This window comes from Anas acuta, chromosome 6 (genome assembly GCF_963932015.1).
Source record: "Anas acuta chromosome 6, bAnaAcu1.1, whole genome shotgun sequence".
In the NCBI taxonomy this organism is placed as follows: Eukaryota; Metazoa; Chordata; class Aves; order Anseriformes; family Anatidae; genus Anas; species Anas acuta.
In genome coordinates this window covers 32,991,423-33,017,404 of record NC_088984.1, presented here as the reverse complement: position 1 = coordinate 33,017,404, position 25,982 = coordinate 32,991,423, and the positions used below count along the sequence as shown (strand labels likewise).

Here is a 25,982-nt window from a genome sequence, read left to right as displayed (position 1 = left end):
AGGAAGGGGCATTCACAACCCATTTCCTCAATGGATTGAGCCCCAGGTTATGGTAGCCTGAAAGAGGAGAAAGTGCCCGGGGCTGGAGGTGAACCATTAGAAAGGGCACAAAGGGAGCAGACACAGCGTGCATCGCTGCGCAGATCTGCCACAGATCTAATTTTTGCTCTTGCCATGACCGCTTCCAGATATTTCTAACAGTTTTCTGGAAATGCTTGGTGAAAGCTCAGACGTGTTTTTAAAAGACTTTTGTGGCCATCCATACATCTGTCACTGGGGCTGGTAAATCTGTGTGTTAAACAACTTAATGGACTGGAAAGGTTTCCTGGGAAATGGAAGTCATGTCGGTAATGGATTCAGGTGCCAGCGGAGACATCTGCAGTCCCTCGCTGACTGCAGCAGCATCAATAAGAAATGAAGGAGGGCTGGGAAATGACATTTTGGCCTTCTCCAGGGTCTGGTCCCACATCTCTGGCTGCCGCAGACATCCTCTGGTCAGTAATATTGTAACCGAGGGCCACCTGGGCTTTTGGGGGCTGCACTGCCTGTACCCAAAGTGGGAAGCTCAGCCTGTGTCCTGTACCACGAGCAGCTTAGCAAAAGGAGCGGCGTTTCACTCTGCAGGACTGCCGAGGGAATCTGTGCTGCTGCTCCTCGGTTGTGCTGGAGCCACAGCTGAAGCCCAGGTCTGTGCTGCCTTCAAGAAACACACCCCTGGTGTTACTTGCTGCTTGCTGTTCCTATGGCACAAGGCAGAAACAGCCAACATCTACCTGGTTAAAGAGGGAAAACAAAACCCTTCAAACAAAACTCTCTCTAATGAAGCCAGAGCTTATAGGCTGTGAGGAATGTGCCTGGCATCCAGGCTGGCTAACTCTCCATTTTCTTTCTCTTTTTTTTTTTTTGTTCTTTTATCATTAGGCTTCCTTGAACTTTAACTGAACCATAAGGAAACTATGAACAGTCTCAATAGCTGCCCTGTGAGGATTTGACTTACCCATCGGATCTGCTATTTATAGTGTCCATTAGTACAGAAATGCCTGTCCTTTCGCAGACATCATGTATAGCAAAAACACTGCTGTTCTGGCGAACTGCCTGTGCCTCCCGTGTCACCCAAAATATCCATCAGCAGAGTGCTCAAAGTGAGCCTTTCTTGATTTTAAAAAGGAAAAAAAAAAAAACAACCACAGGCCATTATATTTTTATGTGTGTATTCTGCATGGTCTGAAATGACCATTTTTCAGGAGGCAACCTCGTACCCCAGCAGCTTCTCCCTGATGAAAATAATGTTTGTCCCAGGCAAATTAGATCGGGAAGAGAGCTGAGAGGGCCTTGGAGAGCCCACCTGTACCCCAGAAGCACCTTTTCCCACGTTCTACCCCTTTTCTCCTGTGTTCCTTGTGCTTTGCAGTCTGCATCTGCCTCGCGACACAGGGAATTGCCAGGACCCGTGCGGATGGCAAGGAACTGCTTGTGTCCAGTCCCTGTAACAGCCCGGGAGGGGTTGTAGGGTATTTGGTCCCTGTTCCTCACTGAGAGGTGCCAAGAAGCACCCCTTCAGTGGGAGAAACTCAAAACCCCTACATGAGGTACAGGACACTAAAAGGCAGCTGGGGAGATTGATGGGCTTTGAACTGACGTGGCTCTTCTTTGGTGCCTCCGACTAGCCACATGCATGGCTTGATTAAGTTGTTCGGTTCGATCTACGTGACAAAAAAGTGGAATCTCATTAATTCACTGAGGGCACGTTGTGCACCAAAGGGACAGAGAAGCAGAGCTGCCATGCCCAGCCTCCTGCTGATGCAGACATCCATATTGTGTGGTTCCTTTCCTGAATGTGCCCAGCTCCATCTCAAAATCAGTCAAGTTTTCTTCCTTCTATGGGGAAATCTGTGCCAGAACTTCACACCCCTGAGAGCAGGGAAACATCTGATTTCTCGTCTGAATTTATCCTTGGCAAGTTTGTGCTCATTTATTCTTGGGCTAACAGTTCTCTAAACCAGCTTATTTTTTCGTTGCTCGGTGGTGGCTCTGACATATTCAGCCATCAACTCTCGCTATTGGCTGCAGCCAGTAACGCTGTATTGCGGTCCCTGCCCTCCTGGCCACCAGTCAAGAGGGAAGTGGATTGTGAGATATAAATACCAACAATTATGAATGTTCTTTGCCAGTGGGTTGGTTTTTTAATATCTCATTACGTACTCAGTTTGTGCAAAAGAGAGATTAACGTAGCATGTTGTTTTTAGACAAACACGACCGTGAAAGTCGGGTAACATGCAGCTCTGCTTCCTGGGAGAAAAAAATCAGCTTTTCCAGAGGACAAATGAAGAGGAAGAACTTTACATTAAAAGCACCAAGGAATTCTGCCAGAAAGAAATCACCATTAATCTAACAGGCAGCGTCCCTTGTTAGGATGGTTGCTGTAACGTTACATCTAGGGCACTGGTTTAAGTATCTTTTCCCTTCCTTTGCCTGAAGGAAGCAGTGAGGGGTGAGCAGAGAGCTTTTATTTCTGTCCCAAGGGGGTGATTAATGGGGGATCTGTGCACCCGCGGGGGGGAGCAACACGGAAGGGTTCCTCACCCCTCCTGGACCTGTTGCAGGCTGGTGGTGGTGGTGGGGAGGAGCTGAGCACAGGTCCCCTGGCACCTGGCTCTGTTGAGCATCCAGCATCCAGGAGCCACGCCAGAGTCCCAGGTCCAGGGCTGCAAACCCATCCGACACTGCAGATGTTACCCACTGCAACCGGTTTGTGTTGAAGAAAGCTTTATGTTGCAGTCCTAAAAGGGGCGAAGAGGACAAAGCGTGTGTTTGTATCATATTGAAATGATATTTGGCGCTTCTGTTTCAAGTCCCTCAGCAGCAAATCCTTAGATGTGTTTGGAAGTGCCTTTATTGCCTCTTAACTGCGTGCTGATGGGGAGGAAATATCATCCAGTACACGTGAGAGTGACACTGACTCCATACATTAAATGTCAAGAAATCCCATGACTCAGCGGGCCGTTCTACCCCTGTCTGCAAAACAGTACGTAGGGAAAAAAGTTGCAAGGCGTTTAATAAATAATCACCTTAAAATTTTGCAGTCGCTGCACATTGTCCCTAACAGACATAAGAAAGAGCATTTAATAACAATTTTTTGTGCATCTTGCTGCAAAGGCTAGCGTCCTGGTTTTCATAAATACTCAGCATTTTCCACTGGTTTTTTGGTCCTTCTATTTCATTTTTAATGATTTGCTTATATTTCAGGAAAAAGATTGCCTCTTTCAAAATCAAGTCAGTCCCTATTTTTTGAGCTAACTTTTGCAATTTAAGAAAAACATTCTAATTAGCATATTTTTCTTGTTTTCTTTTTTCTTTTCTTTTGCTTTTTCTGCTACCACAGAAGAGGTGTCTGCGAGGATAGTACAAGTAGTAACAGCTGAAGCTGTAGCAGTCCTAAAAGGAGAACAGGAAAAAGAAGCCCAGCACAAAGAGCAGCCTGGACCTCTACCTATAGGTAAAACAACATAAAACGTATTGAAAATATCCTTGTGTCTGCAAATGTTATATGTGTTTTATAAAGAAAAATACAAGTGTGGATTCAAGTAGGTTATAGTCTTGAGTAAAGCAAAGGACTACATAGTAGAGTTACCCTTGTTGCCCCAGTTCTTCGTGCCCCTTTGGCTGTCTCATTCACTCTGTGCTCGTAGCAGCAGCTTTCTACCTGGTGTCTGACTGGCAAGCGGAGCAGCTGCGACTGTGGTTTTGTTATCGTTGTGTTTGGTGGGACCAAGCAGTGCTCAGAGCCCCTTTGTGCTCAGCCCTGGGAGAGGAAGGCTGATGTCTGAAGAGGCAAAGATTATGGGAGGGGCATGTAAAAAGATGGCAAGGTTTTAGTGGTTGGTGGTAGCTGCTCCAGAAGATGGAGGAAGAGCATCTCGACAGGAAGCAGAGAGGAAGAGGGCACCATAGAAGGGGATGGGAGAGGGGTTAGTGGTCAGCTGGGTTAGAGAGAGGGAGTGATAGTGGGTGGAAGCAAATGCCAGTGGTCCAGACTGGTGGTGGTACCACTGTCCGTGCTGCTTCCTCGTCCTCCTGCTGGCTCCTTCGTGGAACATCTCTCCGAATCCAAGCGTGTATGTATATGAGTAAGTATTCAGCCCTTCATACCTAGTGCTTCCTCACTGCCAGAGAACTTCCATGGTAGCCCTGAGCATGTACACCAAAGGGCAGAGAAAGGCCATACGCTGTCCTCGGGTAGTGAATGTCTTGCAAGCCTTCCCCTGGGATAAGTTCTGCTGAGCACATGTATGTTGTGATCAAACCAGAATAGTACCTTGTGGTATTTTCCCCACAGGCACTTCACTTTATTTGGTGCAGCAGCTGGACCCTGCTTAGGAATGAATTAAAGTCAATGAGTAATTAAAAATACTTGTTGTAAATCTGGTTCCCAAGGTCTTCTGCTTCACTGAATTAATTTTGAGCTGGAAGTACAACAGAGAGATGTGTAGCTTGATAATTTCCTTCTTTACAAATGCTCGATATTACGTGAAATACCCCAGTTTCACAAAACATTTCATACATATTTAAGACTTGAGTGCTTCACTGGGGCCTGCATGAAGCAAAATGAGTATTCAGTTACCTCTGGTTAGGTAAGAGATTTTAAACATATTGGGAGAAGTACATCTACGGTTAGCAAATGCTGGTGTTGCAGTTTCTGTGGTCAGTCACTACGTGAATGCAGTTGGAATTGCACTGTAATTAAGACAGAAATACTCTGTCCCTGGACGAGCAAATCTTAAGGATAAGTCACATAGGTCTGTCTTCCAAACCATGTTGACATCAATAGAAAGGAAGCCAGGACAATTCTTCTAGGGCTTCTGAAATTGGCCTTTCTATGCTTGGGAAGAAGCCCTGCATCAGAAACTTAGATCTGCTTGTTGAGGGGTGACATTTGTAACACAGGCTGTAAAACAGACTTGTTACTTTTTTCCCTTTTTATTCTTTTTTTTTTTTTTTTTTTTTTTTCTCCAAAACAGGTTAATTCCCAGTAGTGGGTTTGGTTTTAAAGAAAAAAAAAAATCCTCCCAGAATGATTAGTATGAAATCAGATGCGGAGATTATGCTGAGTTCATTTAAGAAGCAGCTTGTTCAGGATTTGTCGTGCTTCTATTGCAATCATTGGAAAAACATCATCTGGTTTCAGCATCTAGCCTTGTGACTGGGAACGAATCTAAAATGTAACCTTAGTGAATCTAAGATTTCACAGCACCTTGCTCAGCTGAATCATTAATAAGTCATGGCTGACATAAGTTCCTTGTGCTGATGTCTTTTGTATTTAGATGAGGAGTATTTGCATGTATTCTGTGATTAACCTTGAACTCAGTATCAAGAAAAGAAAAAAGCTTGCAGAGTGTTTCTTGTTCATGTACTCAAGGTAAACTGAAGAGATTAGTTTCTCACCGTTACAGTTAATCAGCCTGAATTTATAAAATCTGTCCTGCACAGATGCTGTTTTGTTGTTGCTTTGAATAACTGAAGGCTTTTTAAGTGGCAACACTGATCTAAACAATGATTTTGTACTTCATTTCTGTATTGTACTCTGTGACCAGAATTTTGAAAACAATGCCTTTCATCTGAAAAAATAAATCCTTTAAATATAGCTTTAACAATCCAGGTAAAGAAGGGTCTCCTCCTGAAAATCCCTGGTGCACCAGTCCCCATCGACTAATTCTCTCAGCTGGGCAGCACAGGCTGACTGCAGCTTGTATCAAGCATTGATCTCCTGGGAATTAATTGCTGTATCTCGTTTTCATTGTTTGATTTGCAGCAGTCGAAGAGTCAGCCAACCTGCCTCCTTCCCCACCTCCATCACCAGCTTCTGAGCAAACTGGAGCTCTGGAGGAAGGTAAGGGTCTCCCGGACCTTGCAGTATCCAGCTGTCAGCAGAGGGATGAGACATGAGTCTAAAGGAGGGGAAAATCAGAAAATGGTGATACTGCAGCTTCATGTGGAATAAGGCATTCCCCCCAGTAACTCCCCATCTGCAAACCAACTGCAATTCATGGGTGAGGTAGACACATGCACAGAGGTAACTGGCAGGCTAAGTACATCCATACTAAACAACAACAACAAAAATGGTGATGATAACTTCTTTATCTGTCACATGCAACATGAGCAAAGATGTCTGCTATCCCAATGTGCTCACCAAAACTGTGATTCAGTATAGGTAATTTTTGTTTTCTTAGGATTTGTTTGGCTTTTTTTTTTAAAGTCATTAATTTTGTATTTGGAATCTTAAATGCATGAAAGTAAGGAGATTCGGAGTTGGATCATTTTGTTGGTCTTCAGCCTGTAATTCATGTTTCAGTGCCTACATGTATTGGGGTTCTGTATGCAGAGTGTGGGAGTCAAATTCTAGTCTCACAAAGCAAATTTGTACTCTGTTCTGCACTGTGAATATTCAGTTTCAGTAGCCCATGATCTCTGCTTTTTTCCTCCTGTTAAAATCCCCTTCAGCAAAGAACTTAAGCGTTTTCTTAATTTTAAGCAGTTGTCACAATGGTAAGGATATATGGCAGTGCTTTGTTCAGCAACAAAAGAGTGCTGTGTCAAGGCCATCAGTGTAAGAGACAGCAATATATCAATACTGAGCCATGTCTTGTCAGTCTGAGGAAAGTATTTGGGTTCAGATTCTGCAGGGGGCTGTCAGCTGAACTCTGCCATGTGAACAGCATTTATGTGTGTCCATTTACTTCCTTCATTTTTGTCTTTTTTTTTTTTTTTTTTCAGTAAGAGCATGGAAATAATTTATCATCATCTGCTGACCAAACTTTGTTAGTATTTTAACGCAGAGCTTCTATTAATTTTACTTCATGTGCTAACATAGTCTGACTCTCAGTTATTAGGGCACTGCAATTCAGCATGTTCAATCCTTGGGTCAGTTTTGAGATAATGCAATTACAGGCTGTGCTAACAACAACATCATTTGGCAGTCCACTGTACTGGAAATACCCAGTGTACGTGGTCAGCAACCAGGATATCAAATTTGATTCATTGAGTGGTTGTTTTTTTTTGTGTGTGTGTTTTGAATAAAATACTCTGACAATTCTTGACTTATCACCAAGAAGTAATGGCAATCAAAACTATGGACTGAAAAGGAAGCTAGTAGGGCATTAACAAATGCTTTTAGGATTGTTACCAAGGTTTTCACCGCTGTTTTCTGGTTTTGTAGAGTTCACTTGAGTAGTTCAGCATATGCTTTTTGATTTTTCCTATTACAATAAGGGACTTGTTCTTCCGCTTCAGGCAAATGTCAAGGTTCTTCCATTACTCTTAGTTTAGGATCAGCTCTAAGTATTGGCAGTATTATTAGTATTTTAGGATTTTATAATGCAAACATATTGATTAATTGACAGGAGGTTAAAAACTGTCCCCTAGCACGTCGTGATGCTTAGTACTACGACAAGAAGGTGGCAAAAAGCTATGTAACTTGACTTTATTATCAACTAGCTACAGGACTGCGGTGTTCCCAGTGTGTGTATGGCTCAGCACATCACTTAACATTGGTGTTTTTCTCCTTCCTTGCATTTAAAGTTAATATAATCGCACTTCGGTTGCTTTTGCCCAAAGTATCAGTGTACTTTTAGTGTAGTTAGTAGGCCAGAAGAAACACAAAATCTTGTGTTCTGCTCCGTGTTGGAAGATGTCATCCTTATTTTCTGTGGGTAAGTGGGGCTTTTGCTGACTTGAGGGAGCCAGTCCTGTCATTTTCATTCAGGCAGAGCTCCCATTCGGGAGAGTTTACCTCATCAGGTTTTGACCCAATTTGTGCTGTACCTGCTTCAGCCTTCCGTTTTCTATACTGTCTGGCTATCCATCCCCATGCACCTTTACGTTGTCTGTCTATCTTTCTGCTCAGTAGCTTACAATTTATGAATTTAACTCAGTTCTAAAGTTGTTGAACAAGAAAAGGCGAGTATTTGGTGTGTGTATCTGTCTCAGCTTACTTCATCCCTCTTCTCTCAGAGAACATTTTCCTAACATGCTTGTCAGTGTGTGTTGCATTGCACTGAATCCAAAAGAGGCTTCCTTCAGTCATAGTCAGAAAGAAATCACTGCTGTAGACATGACAAAGGTGGATGTGGCCAGCCATGCAGCAACCACAAATTAAAAGGAAAAAAAAAGGTAGAAAAGGCAGAGAGGTTTGTGGGTCAAGTGTATTTCATGAGAGAAAGGAGTCAGTGGATGTAGGTTTCTTTCTTTCATTTGGCTGCAGAAAATCATTCAGATGAGCCTGTTCCTTTTTACTGCTGCAGAAGGTAAGATAACTAATTTGCCCTATTGACATTATTTCATTTATTTCACCTACTGTAACATAATTTTGCTCAGGAAATGAAATTTTCCCTAGCGCTGTCTAATCCTTTTATTGGTTGTATCTGCTCATTCAGGGCTGATGCAGTATTCTCTTGCAAACTTGGCATTTCTTTTGTGCTCTGCACCTTTTGACAATGGTTAGAAATGTCTTCATGTAAAAAATCTTCTAAATGTTACAAGATAGGAGAATGCCTTGAAGGACTGCCTTCCATTTTGAAATAGGTGTTTCAGGATAAGTTTTCTGTACCAAATAAGAGCACTGCAAATTGAAAGGAACCAAGTGTCCTAAAAAAAAATCCATTTACAGTAAAAATTATTCCATAAAAGGCTTTTTGAAAAGATACCTGGAAGCTCAAGCTGAATTGGCCTTTGTGAGAAGTGATTTTAATCTTGGTCTTTAGAATACTCTGGGAATTTTTCCCACACTTTGACATGGAAACTATTAGAAGGGACTACAACAGCAAAGGAATTTTCATGTTGCAGAAATGAAAGCATGGACTTCTTTAAAGAATGAATTGTCATGTTAATGAAATTATCTGCAGTAAGTTTGCAAATATCTTTATTGAAAGTGATAAATGATGTAGATGTGTGGTAGACACAGACATAATAGCTCCAGCTAGACTTTGCACTCCTAATGATTTTGGCCCATCACATTTCTGTGCATTGCGCATCTTTACTGTTGTCAGTTGCTGTAATGTAAAGGAGCAGAGGCAGGGCTTGGTTGTTTTTGTGTGCTTTTTTTCCCCCCACATCCCATGCAGAAGCAATTTCCAGCCCTGTTTGCATCAATATAGAGAAGTCCTGGACTTCCATCTTCATTCTTAGTGCGTTTTACTTCTGAAGAGTCCCTGGATAAATATGACCTACAGCTGGAAGGAGAGCCTCCCCTTTTCCAGTTGCACCTCCATCTCCATAATGCACCCTCCTCCTTCCCTGTTCTACTTCTTACCTCTTCAACCTCTCTTCTTTCCTCCACCATGTACCAGTTCCAGCAGAAGAGATGCCAAGTGCATCCCCCTGCTTTCTGCTCTTGCTCACAGTGATGCATAAACTAGCACGAGGGCACCCTGCACAGAAGTGGGAGTTGTAGTCTTAAATGTTCTCAGGTCTAGGAGGGAGCTGACTTCTGGTCTGTCACACGCTGAGACACAGCTTCACCCTCTGGAACAAGCCTTTTGCAAACAGTCAGCCACCTCAAATCTGACACTGAATTTTATAGAAGCTTATATAGAGAAGAAATCTGCAGGTTTTGCATTGCAAGTGGATTAAATGTGAAGATGCTTTGCTGCAACCTTATTGCTCATTCGTAAGTACTAGGAAAAAGGCAGGGAGCTCAGGTTCAGGCCTGTGTTTAGCATCTCCTATTTCGGTGCTCTGCAGAGCTGCCTGCTCAGCAGAGGCAGGTGATGGCTTATCTTTCCACACCTAGCTTTTAAACATGCATCAACCACCGAATCTGCAGTTTAGATTCCACTACAAGGGCGAAGCCTCTAAATTATCCGTAGTTGAAGGCGCTCTTTGTCCCCTGAAAGAAATTGTGAAAATAATTCTCTTAAGTTCTGTGGGCAGTATTTGTATATGTGCACAGGTGTGCATAGCATACATTCATTGCTGGCCCACCTCAGGGCTGTCACAGATTCTTAAATGTGGATAATCATCCTTTGGCAGCGTGATGAGACGTGTTGGAGCTTCTAATATTACATTTGATGAATATACATATATTTTTCTGCATTGGTTGAGCCTAACTGGGTTGAAGTTACAGCATCCTTTTCCAAGGCAGAAGAAGCAGATGTCATTACATTACAGGACACTTGCTGCCACACTGCTGCAGAAAGCAGAGGGTGCCTTTTTATTTAAGGACACAGGTGTTGTCTTGTTATGGTGTGCTCTAGAAAGAAACTTGAAACCTACTTTTATATGCCAGGAAGAAGCGCAGAGCTCCTATAGATGGAATTGGTTTGGTCACAATAAGCAATCCGGTGATACAGATGGATAAAAATCACCTTCCAAGGCTTGGGTAATGGTAGTAACAGCAGCAGTCACGAGCTTTCTTGGTTCAGGGTCTCACAGAGATGTGGTTAATGTCGGTTATACTGTCTGTGTTAGAGTCTTGCTTTCTGACTTTTGGATCTGAGAGGAAGGTTTTGGAAGCTCTTTAAGTTGTAATTGCTTGGAGAAAGGCCAGGGACACTGAGCATGGGCTCCTTGCAGCTAGTAGGAAATCCAAAGGGTTAGCAGCAGCAGCTGCTACAGGCACTGAGAAGTTACAGAGAAGGGACTTCAAATGTATTTTCTCTAGGATTAGAAGTTTTTAGTTTTTCATGGCTCAGTTAGTAGTCTGAGAGCTCCTTAGCTTGCACAAGCTCTCAGGTCTCCCCTTCAGGTGTGTATGGGTCAGATGGCAGGCCAGTCACTTTAATTGTGCTCTATTTTTTTCTTTGTCTTAGAAAAACAAACCCAAGCTCCCCCTCGCTGTAGCTGTCAGTAGCTGGTGTAGTCCTGAAATGATTAAGTGATTATTTGTGATGCTGCAGTGACGGGTGAATAAAGCTGTCATTCTGAAGTATTGGCAAACTCAGAGGTGGGAGCTAGTTCACCAAGAGAAACATGACACAACAGCATTAAATGCAGGACTAACAGAGTGCTGTGAGCAGCTCTGCGTGGCCTTTTTCAGGAAAAAAGGTAGCTAGCAACTAGAGGAAGGGTTGTTTGTTTATGTTTTTTTTCTTTTTCTTTGTTTAAATGATACTTAGTTGTAGAAAAAGGAAAGAAGTAAGTTTGAAATACATAAAAATGAGAAATAAGATTGTCACTGACAAAAAGCAAACCACTTTCAATTAAAGGACTCTTTTTTTTTTTGTTTACATCTTCAAGTACCTCACCCGATGACCACAAAGGATACAAGTGTGTCAGGATACTTCAGAAGTTTCAAAAACAATCACTCCAGCTGTAAAATACATATGATTCTCAATGCAAGTTGTGGTTTGTGTGCAATATGTATTCCTCTAAATGCTGAGTGAATAGTCTTGAAATGCATTTATTGCAGTAGCTGGTTTCCAGTGTTCAGGAGGTGCCACAGACAGCCCCCGTGTTACAATGCACTGCCCATGCCTCCATCCAGCATCAGTTTGCAGCTTGCCTGGTTCCATCCACTCTGCAGTACGACGCAGTGGCTAGTGTTGCTAGTGCATGCCTCCATCCTGTCTTGTCTTGTCTCTGTCTGTCTGTCTGTCTGTCCTGCAGTTTTTGTCTGTGTGTGTCTATTTGTAGATGAAGGGGCGGAGGATAAGGTGGGACCGCTACGCCACTGCCCCGGCTGCGGGCCCACTGCCAGCAGGGAGTGGCGTAAACGCCTGGCCCCCTCCATCTCAGTGTCTGTGCCTGATGATGAGCCCTACAATTCGGATGAGGAGTACTATGAACACCCTTTGTTCAGCTCGGAGTGGACTGGCTCTAGTACACGTCCCAGTGCCACAGTGAAGAGCACAGAGGTCTTGTTGGGCCATGATGAAGGTGAACTGAGCATGGTCCCATGTTGTTCCTCTTCCCCTCTCCCCACCTGCCATCCATTCCATTATATATGTGCCTGGGGTTGCAGCTTTCTGGGGAGGGAAGATGTGTGCTCTCCCCACACGGAAATGATGCTCCTCCAGAGACCCTCCGTCTCAAAGCAGAGCTGCAGCATGAGCCATGAATGCAGCTTTGGGGTCAATGGAAGCACGGTCCCTGCTCAAACAGGGCAGCTAGGTAGAAGCAGCATACGCTCATTTCTTCTGTGCCAGAGAACCACTGCAGGAACAGTGTGCAGAACAGGCCAAAAGATTGTTACTGGAGGTAAGTCAGCTGAGTTGGTAACACAATGGGAACACCTCATGTCTACACCAGTTAGTAGTGGGAGATCTTTAATTCTCCACTGGGCAAAGGAAAACAACATTTTCCCCAGTACACGCTGGTGCCTAAAGGCAGTGCTGGGTCATGTTTGATCTCTGGGTATTTTGTGGCTGCGCCCAGTAAAACTCTGTCAACTGACTGCAACCAAGGCAGACATTCTACGAAGTTCACTGTTACTGTGTTTCTGTACCCCCTCTTTCTATGGCCTGAGCACATCAGGAAGTATTATTTTAGCTGTGGGGGTTACATAAAAGTCAAATGTCTTTTGAGGGATCAAGGGAGAATCTATTTCAGTGACTAGCAGGAATTCTGGCTTCTTCTCCAAGCAAAATGAATCATGTTTCATCACACAGCATTTGATTAACTCAATCCTGGGACACAGGAGGTTAAGTTAAAAACAGTACTGAATTCTGCAGGGATTTGTGCCTCGGGAAGGTAGAGGTATGTGACTCAAAGAGCTCAGTGGGGCATTTTGAGAAAACCAGAGTTGTCCAGAGTTAACAGGATAACGTAGCCCAGCACTGCAGCAGCACAAGAATGAGATCAGTGCTAATAACTGCAGGTTGTTTGTGTCAGGATGGCTGCCTGAAGCTGGGGGAGGCAGAAAATGGCAGGAGAGGCCTTCCTATATCTGGGTGCCTATATCTGTAATGAAAACTTTCCTGCACTGTTTAGCTCTGGAGCAGCATCCATTTCAGTCATATGCCTCCGTGTCTAGTGAAACTGGAAAAAAAAGGAAATAAACTGGTTTATCAGTGAAAAGGGAGGCATTATAAATCCCCCCTCACTTGCTGCCTGTGCGTAAGCAGTCTGTTTGGCACAAGAGAGTCTGCTGCCCAAAGGGAGTCTCTGTAGGATTCCTTCATTAAGGCACCAACAGCTTACTGCCATATCATGGAAGAACAGGATATGATTCAGTCAGTAGAAATGAGGTAAATATGTTTTCAGGAGAAAAATACTATTGTAATACTGAATATTTAATCTAAGTATTGACCTGCTCGGAGCAGGTGCAGGGGAGCATAAGAAGGACGTCCAGCTCCGACCAGCAGCCTGCCCAGGCAGTTAGCTGACAGCAGCCAGCAGCGTTTGCTTGGAGAAAACCACAGGGGCAGTGCAGTCATGTAACAATGCCTTCCCCAAGGATGCACTGAGATTCCAGTTTGCAGCTTGGAGATGATGTCTTTTTTCCAGTTTCTGAGCTCAGGCAAACTTTTAATATCCATAGCAGTGTTTATGTGTGTTCAGTTGTTTCCCTCAGTAGATGTGTGCTTATCCATTCTAGAAAACATTCTCATCTGCAGCTATTGCCAGGGCTTTTACGACAACTGCAATGAAGTCCACTTAATTCATGCAAGTTCTTCTTCAATGTTTCTTTTCTTTTTAGTGTCTATATTCTCAAAACGTTTATCTGATGAGCTGTAATAATGCTGAGAGAATCACAATGTTCTCTTTGCATTGGTATTCAGGATGGGATTAATCTCTCCTGATCTTAACCATTTCAGAGCTCTGTACCTCGTGTAATAACTTGCCAAAATGGGTATCTAACATAACTAAGATGATTTGCCCTCTGAAGGCTTTTTCTTCCCTAGAGGAAACCTAGACAGTTGTTTGCACTGGATGCCTAAACTTTAGACATTTCAAGCTAGGTATGCAGAGCTTTCAGCTAATAAAAAAAAAAAAAAAAGGAAGAGAATTATTTCTGCTTTGGTGAGTAATTAGTTATCATCACGTGGCATTGAGTGAAGTAACTGCCATAAAAATGAGATAAAATGAGAGGCTTTATTTATTTATTTTTAACTGAAGGGAATGAATACAACTACATAAAACTGGAAAAAGAGAAGTAAAGCAAGTTACGTGAGCAGGGGCCTCTTGTAGCTGGATACCTGCTGTTGTGCTAGGCTGCTTTTACAGTCTGCCCTTGAGTAAATATCCCTGTGACACTCAGGCATTGGTTCAGTTCTGATTCTGAATCTTTTGGCTTCTGTGCCTTTAAGATATTCATTCTCAGTCCGATTCGACAAAATCCTTAAACATGGGACGTACTTAAAACCCCAGAGAGGTCATCAGGTTGCCTGGTGGTCAGCTGCTTAAAGATTTTGCTGAATCAAAGGTTTCACACTTAATACTACTTTCCAGTCAGAGGGGACACCAACGGAGTAGGGTAATATTGGTCTGAATAGCAATGGCAAGACTTCAGCCCAGAAAGGAGACTTTCTGTCATGGCAAGAGTAGAATAAAGACCACTGTTGGCACTAGTATACTGATCCTAACAGCCTGTGGGCCGAGTAATGTGTTTCAGAAATTCAGATGAACAAATAGTTATATTGCACTCACTGATTTCTCTAATTTAATTGGTGATGAGGAGCCTGGGGGCTAATGAGGGAGACAGAAAAGCAAATGAAGAGTCCTCGTGTTAAACCTGTGATTTGCACATAGAGTTCAGGCCTCATGCAGCCTAAGGGAGAAATGGTTTATAAACCCATTCAGTGTAAGTATCTTGGCTGAATTCTTGTGAAACCGTTAGTTACCAGCTATGTGCAGGGCTTATTAAGGCTGTTCAAGTGGCTGGATATTTTGCCAAATCCAGGACAGACTTGCTGGCATTTAGCAGTCATTATCACCAAGGTCAATGGAAAGAAATTAATGACTCATGCCTTCCCCCACCTCAGCTGAATGTCTTGTACTGGATTAAACAGCACATCCATCAGAAAAAAAAATCAGCATACTTTCTGTGCGCATTGATGCATTGGTGTTGTCAGAGCCATCCATCATTCAATATCATCTCCATTTGCAATGAATATTTGACTCACAGCCATTTTTGGAAGAGGTATATCTATAAAACACTTTCAGCTCTCATCTTAGAGCATAAATATGCTTTGCTGGGGACAGGGTTTTTTTGTGTTTTTTTTTTCTTCTTTTTTTCCCTTGGGAAAATTCAGTTCCATTGTGATTAAAATGGGCTGGATTCTAGTGAACCTTTGACACACGAATCTAAATTGTTCAGAGCTGAAAGTGTTATGTAAAACCAGTCCTTTGAGCTTTGTGCTTGGTGTTTACTGTTGGTGTTGATGTCGCCTCCTTTTTCCATCCCCAAGAAGAAGAACCTGTAGAGAGTCCGATGGCTGTGGAAGTGAAACCTGCTGCTCTTCCTGGGAAGCAAGTGGGGAAAGAGCACGGGCCTGCTGAGCCTTCAGACCAGGCCAAGGGCCTCGGTGGGGGTCAGTCGGAATCTGGTTTGGAGGCCAAAGTGTGTCACGAAGACAAAGTGCCGAGTGTGGCATCCAGCAGGGCGAGCGTAATTGTGGCGGAAACGCCTCTGAGAGACACATCCCCTTCCTTGGCCGAGGAAGGTGTGTCCTCCCTAGGATTGCATGCGTTTGCTGCCAGTGAATCCTCCAGCTTCTCCAGTGCTTTCCGAGGCTGCTTCATTTCCTGTTCTTCCCATTTATCAGTATGACTGCTCTTGTTATTATGCCTGAAGAGTGTGTAGCAGATACTATGATTGCATAGGTGCTGTATGACAACATGGTTTCCCACCACTGCAGCTGATTCCTAATTTTTTTTTTTTTTTTTTACTTTGCCATGATACAAATGCTTTGCAGCTAAGCTGATTCCTCTGCGCAAGCCTTTTTCCCCCCATCTCAGATGTGTTTGCCAGTCACATTGCTAATCTGTGTATATTTTTTTTTCTTTTTGGTGCAGAGATTCATCTGCTTTTCTTTCAAAAAGTAGATTTATTGACTTTGACTATGACATAAAGAGGCTTAAACTGTAGAAATGTTTTCATTTGCAGCGTGCAGTATTTTTGTGTGTGTGTGCTTCAGCATTCTGGTTTAGCTTCCCTAAAGCTATTGCTTCTTATGTCATATCCTTGCCATTCATTGCAGTCCACCCCTTCTCTCCTTGATCATTGCCAGAACTCTGATTTTTTTGTGTGCCTTGCCTTATTACAAATGTTTAGCTTGGCTGGAGTGCCCTGCTGAGACAAAAGCCCATCACTTCCACGGAGATATTTGCCTTTTGTATGAAGTACAGGATTGGGCGCATGAAGTTCTGATCTGGTTCCTAGGGCAAAGCGTTTACTCCAAGCAATTGTTTTTCAGTCCATGAGAACTAGGCTTCAAGACAGGCCTTGCAAGGGTGTATCTCTTTAGTCAGTGCAACAGGGTGTAAAGACGCATTGTATGGAGTAGTGCAGTACCTGACTGAGAAGTGCCGTGTTTTGGAGGCTGTTTTTTGGGCTGGCCCACATAAAGAAGATCAAATTCCCTCGGCAATCAGAATTTATTTTTTTGCCATTGGTCTCGTTCATTGGCGCTACATTAGGAGGCATGATAGAATACATAAGAAAAATCAGCATGTAGCTCATTAATTTCTGTGAAACAAGGATAAAATCAGCTCAGTGGCCTTGTTTCTATTCATCATAGGGTTTGCAAGTCAACAAATTTGAAAGCGTAAAAGATGAAAATTACTATAGTTGTAGAATTCTCTTGTGTTTTTTTTTTTGTACCCACAGAGTGTAGAACGGCAGTAGCTTTTTAACTAAAGGTTAACATATGCAAATATTTAAAGAATGACCAATATTGTGATATTAGTTATTCTGGGACAAGTTTTAGGGGAAAAAAATCTTTTTTTCTTTTTTCTTTCTTTTTTTTTTTTTTTTTAACAGATTACTGCAGAAAGTTCTACCACATTCTGTAGTACCTCTTTGTGTTTTTTATATATGATAAGAATGATTGTTTCCCATAGGATATTAAAAAAGAACATGCTATTAATGATTAACAAAGCATGGATAGGTATTACCTTAACTAGGTATTACTCCATACAAATATAGTGGCAGGTTGTAAGTATAGCATTTTAAGTTTTAAATTAACTTAACTGGGGTCTGTGCTACAGTCACTGAAACATGCCCAGTATTCTTTGAGTACAGTTGAAGATGGCTGGCCGTTTTGAAGAGGAGGCCTGTGAGATCTGTGACCATTAATGGCTCTGCTGGTGATTTATACATGCCAGGTTCATTACAGACCTTACTAAAGCAAATCTAGCATAAGCTTCATAGCCCAGTGGGACATACCAATGAAGTGAGGATTATTTCTGGTTTTATTTTTGTATACAAACCGTGAAGATGAAGTCACATGAAATCATCTCATTTCCGTGGTCACATATTTAGACGTGTACAACTTACATTTTCACTATAGGGCATCATATATTGAAAGGAAACTAGGATTTAATGCTTTAGAGCAGATTTCTATGTGGAAAGCCTTGCTGCATGTTTGCATCTTTCTCCCTCTCCTTTCCATCATTCATACCAAGATGTTGTGTACGCCACATGACTGCCTGCCTGTAAGTGCTTTAAATAATTGTGTTATAAAACCCAAACAAACTACTTCAGATTTACTTGCAGCCACGAAGATGGAATTCCGTCTCCAGGAGGGCACGTGCCCTTTCACAACAGAACCCTTAGACACAAAGCGCCAGGAATCTGGAAAAGACAGTAAGACTGAGCAACCTAAACATGATGCCTTAGTTCCACAGCCAGCAAAAACAGAGGATAAAAAGGATTCACAGAGCAAAGACAAAGAAAAAATGCCTTCACATCCAACAGAACAGATCTCGGAAACTGATTCACAGAAGAAAGGGGAAGTCAGTTTTGCAGAACCTGCCTCCAAGCTTCCTGTTTTTCAAGAACAAAAGGATTTGCCATCTGAACTGCCTAAAGGGAGCAAAACAGAAGAAAGGACTGCAGATGTGCCCTCATCATCCAACCAAATTATGTCTATGACATTTAAAGATGACCTTAAAGATGTCCAAGATCTTGCCATCAGCCATGAGGGAAGTTCTCTGATGCTGTCGGAACCCAAGGCAGAGGCAGCCAAAAGTGAACTACCTTCAGGCCCATCTCCTGCTGTCCCCCAGGAGCTTTCCCTCAAAGACAGTTCCAAAACAAAACAGGAACCCACTGACCACCTGTTTGCCAAAGATCTCGCTAAAGATGAACAGATCCACAGAGACATGACCCTAGCTCTGCATGAAGAAGTAGCTGTAGATGGCCTGAAAACACCAAGCGCCCAGAAAATCCCTGCATGGGGGGAGGAAAAGGACATGACTAGGGAGGAGAGTGATGAGGAAGAAAGGTATGACTTCTATGATAAAGGGGAGGCTCGAATATTAGACGATGGTAAATTTGCCACAAAACCTGAAGTTAAGGCCCTTTCCCAAGACAAAGCAGACTTTCAAAAGGATGCTGAAGCTAAAATGTCATCTGATCTTTTCAAAGCAGAAAAAGAAATGGACCAAAGTGTGCTTCCAGCAACAGTAGACCTGAAAAAAGACATGCAGCCAAGCACAGAGGTATCCCCAGGCAAGTTAAGCCCTGAACTGACCCTTGAGAAAACAACAGAGCACCCTGATACCACACAGTTATCCCGAACAACAGAGAAGACCCCTGAAGCACAAAGTTTAACCACAGATAAGACTCCTTCTCTAGAACCTTCTCAAGAGAAAGATGTTAAAAAGGATACCAAGGATGATAAGACAAGTGTTTCGGCTACTCCCGAAATGAAAGCAGAAGTGGATCGATCAGGAATGTCGAAGTATTTTGAAACCTCTGCACTAAAAGAGGAAGCCTTCAAAGCAGACGCTCTGAAACAAGGCAGTGATTACTATGAGCTAAGTGACACTAAAGAGAGTGCTTATGAGCCTTATCAGACAGGTCGTCTAATACCTGAAGACAAAGAGGAAGAGGAGGAAGAATTGCAGACAGAATTGGGCCAACAGCAGGGCATGCGTGCTCATGAAATAGGGTACAGTTCTCTGGCTCAGAGCTATACACCAGACAAATCTGAAGAACCAAGTTCCCCGACAGAACGAATGTTCACTATTGACCCCAAAGTCTATGGGGACAAACGAGAGCTCCACAGTAAAAATAAAGATGACCTAACTCTGAGCAGGAGCCTGGGACTTGGGGGGAGATCTGCAATTGAACAGAGAAGCATGTCTATTAACCTGCCCATGTCCTGCCTGGATTCTATAGCTCTAGGATTTAGCTTTGGCCGCGCACATGATCTTTCTCCCCTGGCTTCAGATATTCTAACTAACACTAGCGGCAGTATGGATGAAGGTGACGACTACTTGCCAGCAACCACACCAGCATTAGAGAAGGCCCCTTGCTTCCCCATTGATAGTAGAGAGGAAGATGAGCACATTGAAGAAGAAAAAGCAATGGCAGAAGAAAAAGTCCAGCCTGAGACTTCGGTTGAATCGCCTTTCCCAGCCAAAGATTATTACAAAAACGGGGCTGTCTTGGCTCCCGACCTGCCCGAAATGTTAGACCTAGCAGGGACAAGATCCAGAGTAGCATCTGTGAGTGCAGATGCTGAGGTGGCGCAAAAGAAGTCAGTTCCTTCTGACACTGTTCTGGAAGACAGCAGCGCAGCCCTGCCACCTGTGACAGATGAAAACCACGTAACTCTAAAAGCTGAAAGCCAGCTGGAAGACTTGGGCTACTGTGTTTTCAATAAGTACACAGTCCCACTCCCTTCTCCAGTTCAGGACAGTGAGAATTTAACAAGCGAAACCTGTCCCTTCTACGAAGGCACAGATGAAAAATTGAGACGCAGCCTAGCTCCTGACCTGTCCTTAATAGAAGTGAAGCTGGCAGCAGCTGAAAAATCGAAAGAAGAATTCCTCAGTGAAAAAGATTTACATGCTGCCGGTGAGTCCGTTCTGGGGAGGGACTTTGAGCAGGAGAAGAAAGAGAAGCTGGATACTGTGCTAGAAAAAAGTGAAGATCAAGTTGACTCTAAAGAGGTCTGTCCCATTAAAGGTGCAGAGTCAGAGAGGACAAGACCTGAGGCAATCTTAGAAATGAAAGAAGAAAGTGTGGCTGACAAAGTTCATGTACCTGCTGATACAGCGTATGACAGAATGTTGTCTGCAGAGGCGACAGCAGAAAAAGATGCTGTTTCTTTCCTGATGGAGGAGAAGACTCTTAGTGTTGTTCCTGAAATGGCTGAGATAGAAGCTCCAGTAAAGCCAGATTACAATGCTATAAAGCATGATTTGGAAGTGGCTGCAATGAGAGCTGACCAAGAATATCAAAGTCAGTTAGAAAGTAAGATCAGTGAAGGCTCTCTGCCTTCAGGGAAGGACAAAGCCCCTGTTAAAAGAGCAGGGCCTGAACCCAAAGAGACTCAACAGAAAGACCAGACCATCTTGTCCAGAGAAGCAAAGGATGCTGATGTACTTTTGAAGACCGAGCCTAGTTACGTGAAGGACAGCACCAAACTGTCTGAAATAGAAATTAAGGAAAAAGTAGCTAAGCCCGATCTTGTACATCAAGAGGCAGTTGATAAAGAGGAATCTTATGAATCTAGTGGAGAGCATGATCAAGCCCAGGAAGGTTTGAACGGAGAACCCTTGAAACAAGAGGATATCAAAGGAGAACCTCCAAAACCTACTGTGTGTGGGGAAGAGGTGCCTGCACAGTTGCCAGCAAAGGAGCCTTCTATGGAGCTCCTCCTTCCAAAAACCGAGCCTCCCCAAGAAGAGCCTGCTGAGATTCAGATGGAGAGCATACCACAGCCTACAGAGGAAACTGAAAAGATTCCTGATACAGCTGTGAAACCTACAGAACTCCAAACAGTGCTGCCATCCGAAGTGACAGCTGGGGCCGCAAGAAGGGAAGAGCATGAGGAAGAAGAGGTAGAAGGGGGACAAGAAGAAAAAGAAGAGGATAAACAACATCTTACACCAGAAATGCCCCAAGAAATGGACCTTGGGAAACCTACCACTGAAGAAATGCTAGCCAAGGTTTGCCCAGAAGCACTACCTGAACTGAAAGGCATTATTGAATCCGTGGTGACAGTAGAGGATGACTTTATCACAGTGGTGCAGACAACAGTTGATGAGGGCGAATCTGCGTCTCACAGTGTACGCTTCGCTGCTACGCAGCAGGAAGACATCGAAACTGTGGACTCCCAGGCTGAAGAGGAGCTGGAGGTTGAGGAAGTGGCTGACATTCACGCGGAGCCCAAGGAGGGCTCCCCAGAAGCTCCTGCTTCACCAGAGAGAGAAGAAATCTTGCTCACCGACTACAAAACAGAGACGTGTGAGGATTACAAAGATGAAACAACAATCGACGACTCCATCATGGACACAGACAGTCTCTGGGCAGATACTCAAGGTGTGCATTATCCTTTTTGTTTTGTGTGTTAAATATTTTTGCTTCCAAATCATAATGATCAAAAAGCAAAGTTACTATAATTGTAGCAGTAATCTCAGCATGTTTCAAAAAAATATGAAATAGCCTGCTTTTTTTTCTTTTATTAATCCGTCTGCTCGGTCTTCAACTACTTTTACGCTGCATCAGCTGCAGTATTGTTAACATTTGTTGCTAATCTTTTGTTTATTACGATTTGCTCTGATCCTACAGATGATGATAGGAGCATCATGACTGAACAGTTAGAGACTGTTCCTAAAGAGGAGAAGGCAGACAGAGAATTGCGAAGACCATCTCTTGATAAGCATAAAAAAGAAAAACCTTTTAAAACTGGGCGAGGCAGGATTTCTACTCCTGAAAGGAAAATAGCTAAAAAGGAACCTAGCACACTCTCCAGAGATGAAGTGAGAAGGAAAAAAGGTTCATTTAACACTCCCTATTACAATATATTTATATATTTTTGTACTATCGTGCAGTACTGTCAGGTTACTCTGTTGTGGATGCACCTTAACAGTATTAAGTGCGGTGCTTTTTAATGAGACATTGTACAATTCTGTGAGAAGCCATGTGCAAGGCTCACTGCTCCACCAGTCTCGTTTCACTCTACGCACCCCTACAGGTCACTGGGTAGCACACCTGAGGTTAATGCACAAGTGCTCCCTCTCTCCTGACCGAGGAATTGTCCGCCCCAGTAGAAGCAATGCTTTGGGTCACAGTTGTGGAGCAGTGGGCCTGCCACTTGATGTATTGTCGTATGAAACTTTGCTGTTTTTTTCTCCTGATTGTGTGTTTTTGTGTTTTCTTGTCCATAGCAGTGTATAAGAAAGCTGAACTTGCTAAAAAAACTGAAGTTCAGGCCCACTCTCCCTCCAGGAAAATCATTTTAAAACCTGCTATCAAATATACTAGACCAACTCATCTCTCCTGTGTTAAACGGAAGCAGACAGGTGACTGCATTCTGTTCAGTTATGCAATGTGGCTGGCAAACATAGACATTTTTATTTTTATTTTTTTAAATCTCATGGCTATGGCAGCTTCTCTATTTTTTATTTTTACTTTTTAATTTTTCCTCCAAGAATATCTTCACAAATAGTGTTGCTTTTTTAGTGTTTTTTATCATTTTTCTTTTCTTCTTTCTTTCCCGGCATTTATTTGTTTATTTAATGGAGGCCATGATCATGTATGCTTGTCATTGCTTGGACCTCCAAGTGCTGTGGTTGTAACTTGGCATTGTGCTTATGGTGTGTTGTTGTAGGAATCTCTGCTCATCATTTTGTTCTTTTTCTAATTATTTTTATTATGCTTTTTTTTTTTTTTCTGGTGGGAAAATGTTGACAGCTTAAACCATGGTATGCATTTCCATTATTTTGCTTTTTACTCTCATGCATAATAAGAAGTGTTTCAGACTTATATTTTGTTGATTGATGTTATCCACGTTCACAGTCTGTTACTGATGTTTATGATGTACAGTCAAAATCCACAGGGGGAGTCCAGCCACACGCAGCATGGAGCTGAGAGAAGAAATCTGGGCTCACACTACGAATGGATTCCAAACAAAAAGCAATAATAATATTTGGTAGAGGAAGGTTAAAGGAATTAAAATTTAAAAGAGATTAAAACAACAGTTCCTGCTATCTTTTTTACTGTTTGTTGGAGCACAGCTTCATCAGCTCAGAAGTTACGACTTCCAGTGTCCTTTCAAAAGGGGGGTTGATGAGCAGTGGGAATGGGGAGTTGATTCTTCATGTCACAAAAGTGCCGGTTTTGCAGCTTTCTAACTCTGACTGCACTTCTACAGCTATGCGGTCAGCGTTGTCTTGCCCTCTTACCTCCTCAGAACTCTTCTGGCCCAGCAGCATCTCAGAGACCTGAGGCATACTGATAGACTTGCATAAGGAAATCTGTTCGGTGCCTGAAATGTGTGCTGCCTGGCAACAGTCAGAGCTTTTTTTCCTCTCCTTCTTGATATGTAGTGATGCGGATGTATTAGTGGAAGTGAAAAATGTAATACAAGAACAACCTCCCAGTGCATTTTAAATACTGAGACAGAGAGCAACCAAAAAGAGGGACTCTGATCTTAAAATTTGCAGGAAGGTTGGTTTGGGCTCTAAAGCAAAATAGCTTGAACCATACCACAAAGTGAATAAAAATATATCTAAAATGTTTCACCATACTCAGTGTTGCTGGAAAACTCAGTTCTCCCTTATTTTCTTTTATGTATCTGGATTTTACAGGGATGTTATTTCCCTCCCTTTTTTTTTTTTTTTTTTTTTTTTATGTAATACAATTTATACAGCACCATTTCTTGAAGCCAGCTGTCAGTATGTCCTATTTGGAATGGCCCTGTTAACTGTTGTGATGTGTGAGCCCCACCAAAAGTATCTCCACAGTGTAGTCTACAGCTTTGAGTATATTCCAGGTGTTTACGATCTCCATGTTGCATTTTCTGCATCTTCAAAATGAAGTATGTCCAGTCATAAGATGGAATAGTCTACAACAAGAAGTTAGTATTCGCTCATATTTTCTACGTAGTTGTGCAGGAAATGAAATCATTCATCTATTCCCCTCAATAGCAGGGAAAAAAAAACCTTCCCATGTCACTGTGAGGTAAGCACTGGCAAATACTGGTAAGATACACTGCCATATCCTCAAGGGAGGGACTGCTGTTTGAGATTCATCCTTGCCGTTTGGAAAAGAAACTGCATGGCCAACTCCAAGGAAAGAGTAGTGAAATCTTTGCCTTGCCTGATGTAGCTACGGGAGTGAAACCTCAATCCGGCTCGTGCTCTGTGGCTGTGAGATGCTGCTGCTGTTGTGCCATGAGAGGAGTGGTGACAGGGGCAAGGCCAGGCCAACTGCCCGGTTATGAGCAGGAGTCAGTATGCAGGACACTTCTGCTCCATGTCTGCAGTTCTGGGGTCACCCACTGAGGCAAAATGTGTTTGTTGTGTACTTAACCTGGTAGCAGAGCACAGAGAGATCTATTGTTCAGATGGAGAAGTTGTGGTGCTTCCAGGTAAGTCAGTAGAAGCAGCACAGCTCTGCTTTCCACTTCGTACTGGTGGCTGATTTGGGTTCAATACCGAAGGAAGGAAGGAATATATTATTCGTGATTATTTAGAAGAGATGCGAAACACACCAAAACCAGCAGTAACAGATGGGGTAAAATGCAATACAGGAGGGCTTTGCTGTACTTACGCCTGGTACAAATTCAGAAGTGTTGTATGCGGCCACATATATTAATTTCCTCCTGAAAAGTTTTCTCTCCTCCTCCTTCAATTTAGAAAAGCAGCAAGGAAATTATATTAAGAGGGCAGAACTACTGAGTGGGAAGTGTGGCAGAAAAACAGGGATCCCCTCACCATTCCTGGGATACAAGGAGAGGAGAAAATCAATTGTTTCTGAACCGTACACTGTGTTAGGGCTGGTTTTACAGTTAGAAGACATCCTAGAGATTGTCATCTGTGTCTACTATCCTGCTTCTGTATTAACTAAGGACTTTTTTTGGCACAGATGCCAAAGGATGTCACATCTAGATAGCTTTTGTGAGGCAAATCACTTCCTGAACAGTGGTGTTGGAGTGGACCAAATAGCCTGCTTTCTGAAAAGCTCCCTTGTTCCACAAGTTTGTAAGGACAGAATCTAAGTCAGAAAGAAAAATCTCATCTCGAATCATGTTGTATCAGATAAATGAAATGGTGCATTATTATACTTGATGTCCCGGGTATAACATGAATGCTAAAGTCTGAGGGCTTGATTGAGCCATGGCACACTGACCTTATTGACACAATTGCAGTGGTAATTCAGTAGTCAATCGCTCTCTTTCCATTACGAATTTTGGCTAATATTTTTAAAAGCGATGATTTCAGGGTCCTTTATTTTAAAATTTTCATTTGTGGATTGCTTAAAGGAACCTGCTTTTCAGAGGACAGTTCAGAACTCTCTGAAAATCAGGGTGATAAGGTATCTTCGGATGGACCTTCAGAACTAGAGTCTCTTACACCTGTCAGCTGTTCTTTGAACTTTACTGTGGTTCCTAGATTTCCAGGGACATAAGTACAAAACCTGGATTTGTTTGAAATACATAGAATGCCACTTTACCTCAAGTAAAATGAATACAGGACGTTTTTAAGGTAAGCACATTTCTATATACAGTTCACTGAGACTGCTTCACAAGGTAATTGTTTTACATGGTAGTTCCAATGTATATGAGTGTTCTAACAAGTGTGCTAAGTGGAAATGTTTATTATTATTATTTTTAACCATCAAGTCTTTCTTTGGGTCTCTCAGCAGCAGGTGGTGAAACAAACCAGGCTCCTGGTGTATTTAAACAAGCAAAGGAAAAACTCTCAGTGAGTAAAATCATCTTCTTGCCCATCTTTACAATCTCCTTTTGTCCTTATTTCAGATCTTCCTGTGTTAATTCAGTACTTCATTGTGTGTTCCATTTAGAATTTGTTTGACATATTCATTATTCATTTAAAGAGGTAATTAATCCCACCTTTCCTGAATAATA

At 42.7% G+C, this 25,982-nt stretch overlaps 1 protein-coding gene across 33 annotated transcripts in view; it reads left to right on the top strand.

The window, feature by feature from the left end:
- Nucleotides 1-25,982, top strand: part of MAP2 (microtubule associated protein 2) — a 172,861-nt gene that overhangs the window by 120,576 nt on the left and 26,303 nt on the right. For 16 of the 33 annotated variants that reach the window (XM_068686420.1, XM_068686406.1, XM_068686408.1 and 13 more), the window contains 7 exons: nt 3,383-3,496; nt 5,810-5,887; nt 15,342-15,596; nt 17,639-21,430; nt 21,680-21,886; nt 22,279-22,413; nt 25,757-25,818. In XM_068686420.1, coding sequence (XP_068542521.1) covers nt 15,365-15,596; nt 17,639-21,430; nt 21,680-21,886; nt 22,279-22,413; nt 25,757-25,818 — 4,428 coding nt within the window. In that variant the 5' untranslated portion in view covers nt 3,383-3,496; nt 5,810-5,887; nt 15,342-15,364. The remainder of the gene's footprint in view (nt 1-3,382; nt 3,497-5,809; nt 5,888-15,341; nt 15,597-17,638; nt 21,431-21,679; nt 21,887-22,278; nt 22,414-25,756; nt 25,819-25,982) is intronic. The other 17 variants (XM_068686416.1, XM_068686412.1, XM_068686415.1 and 14 more) reach the window with 11 other exon arrangements.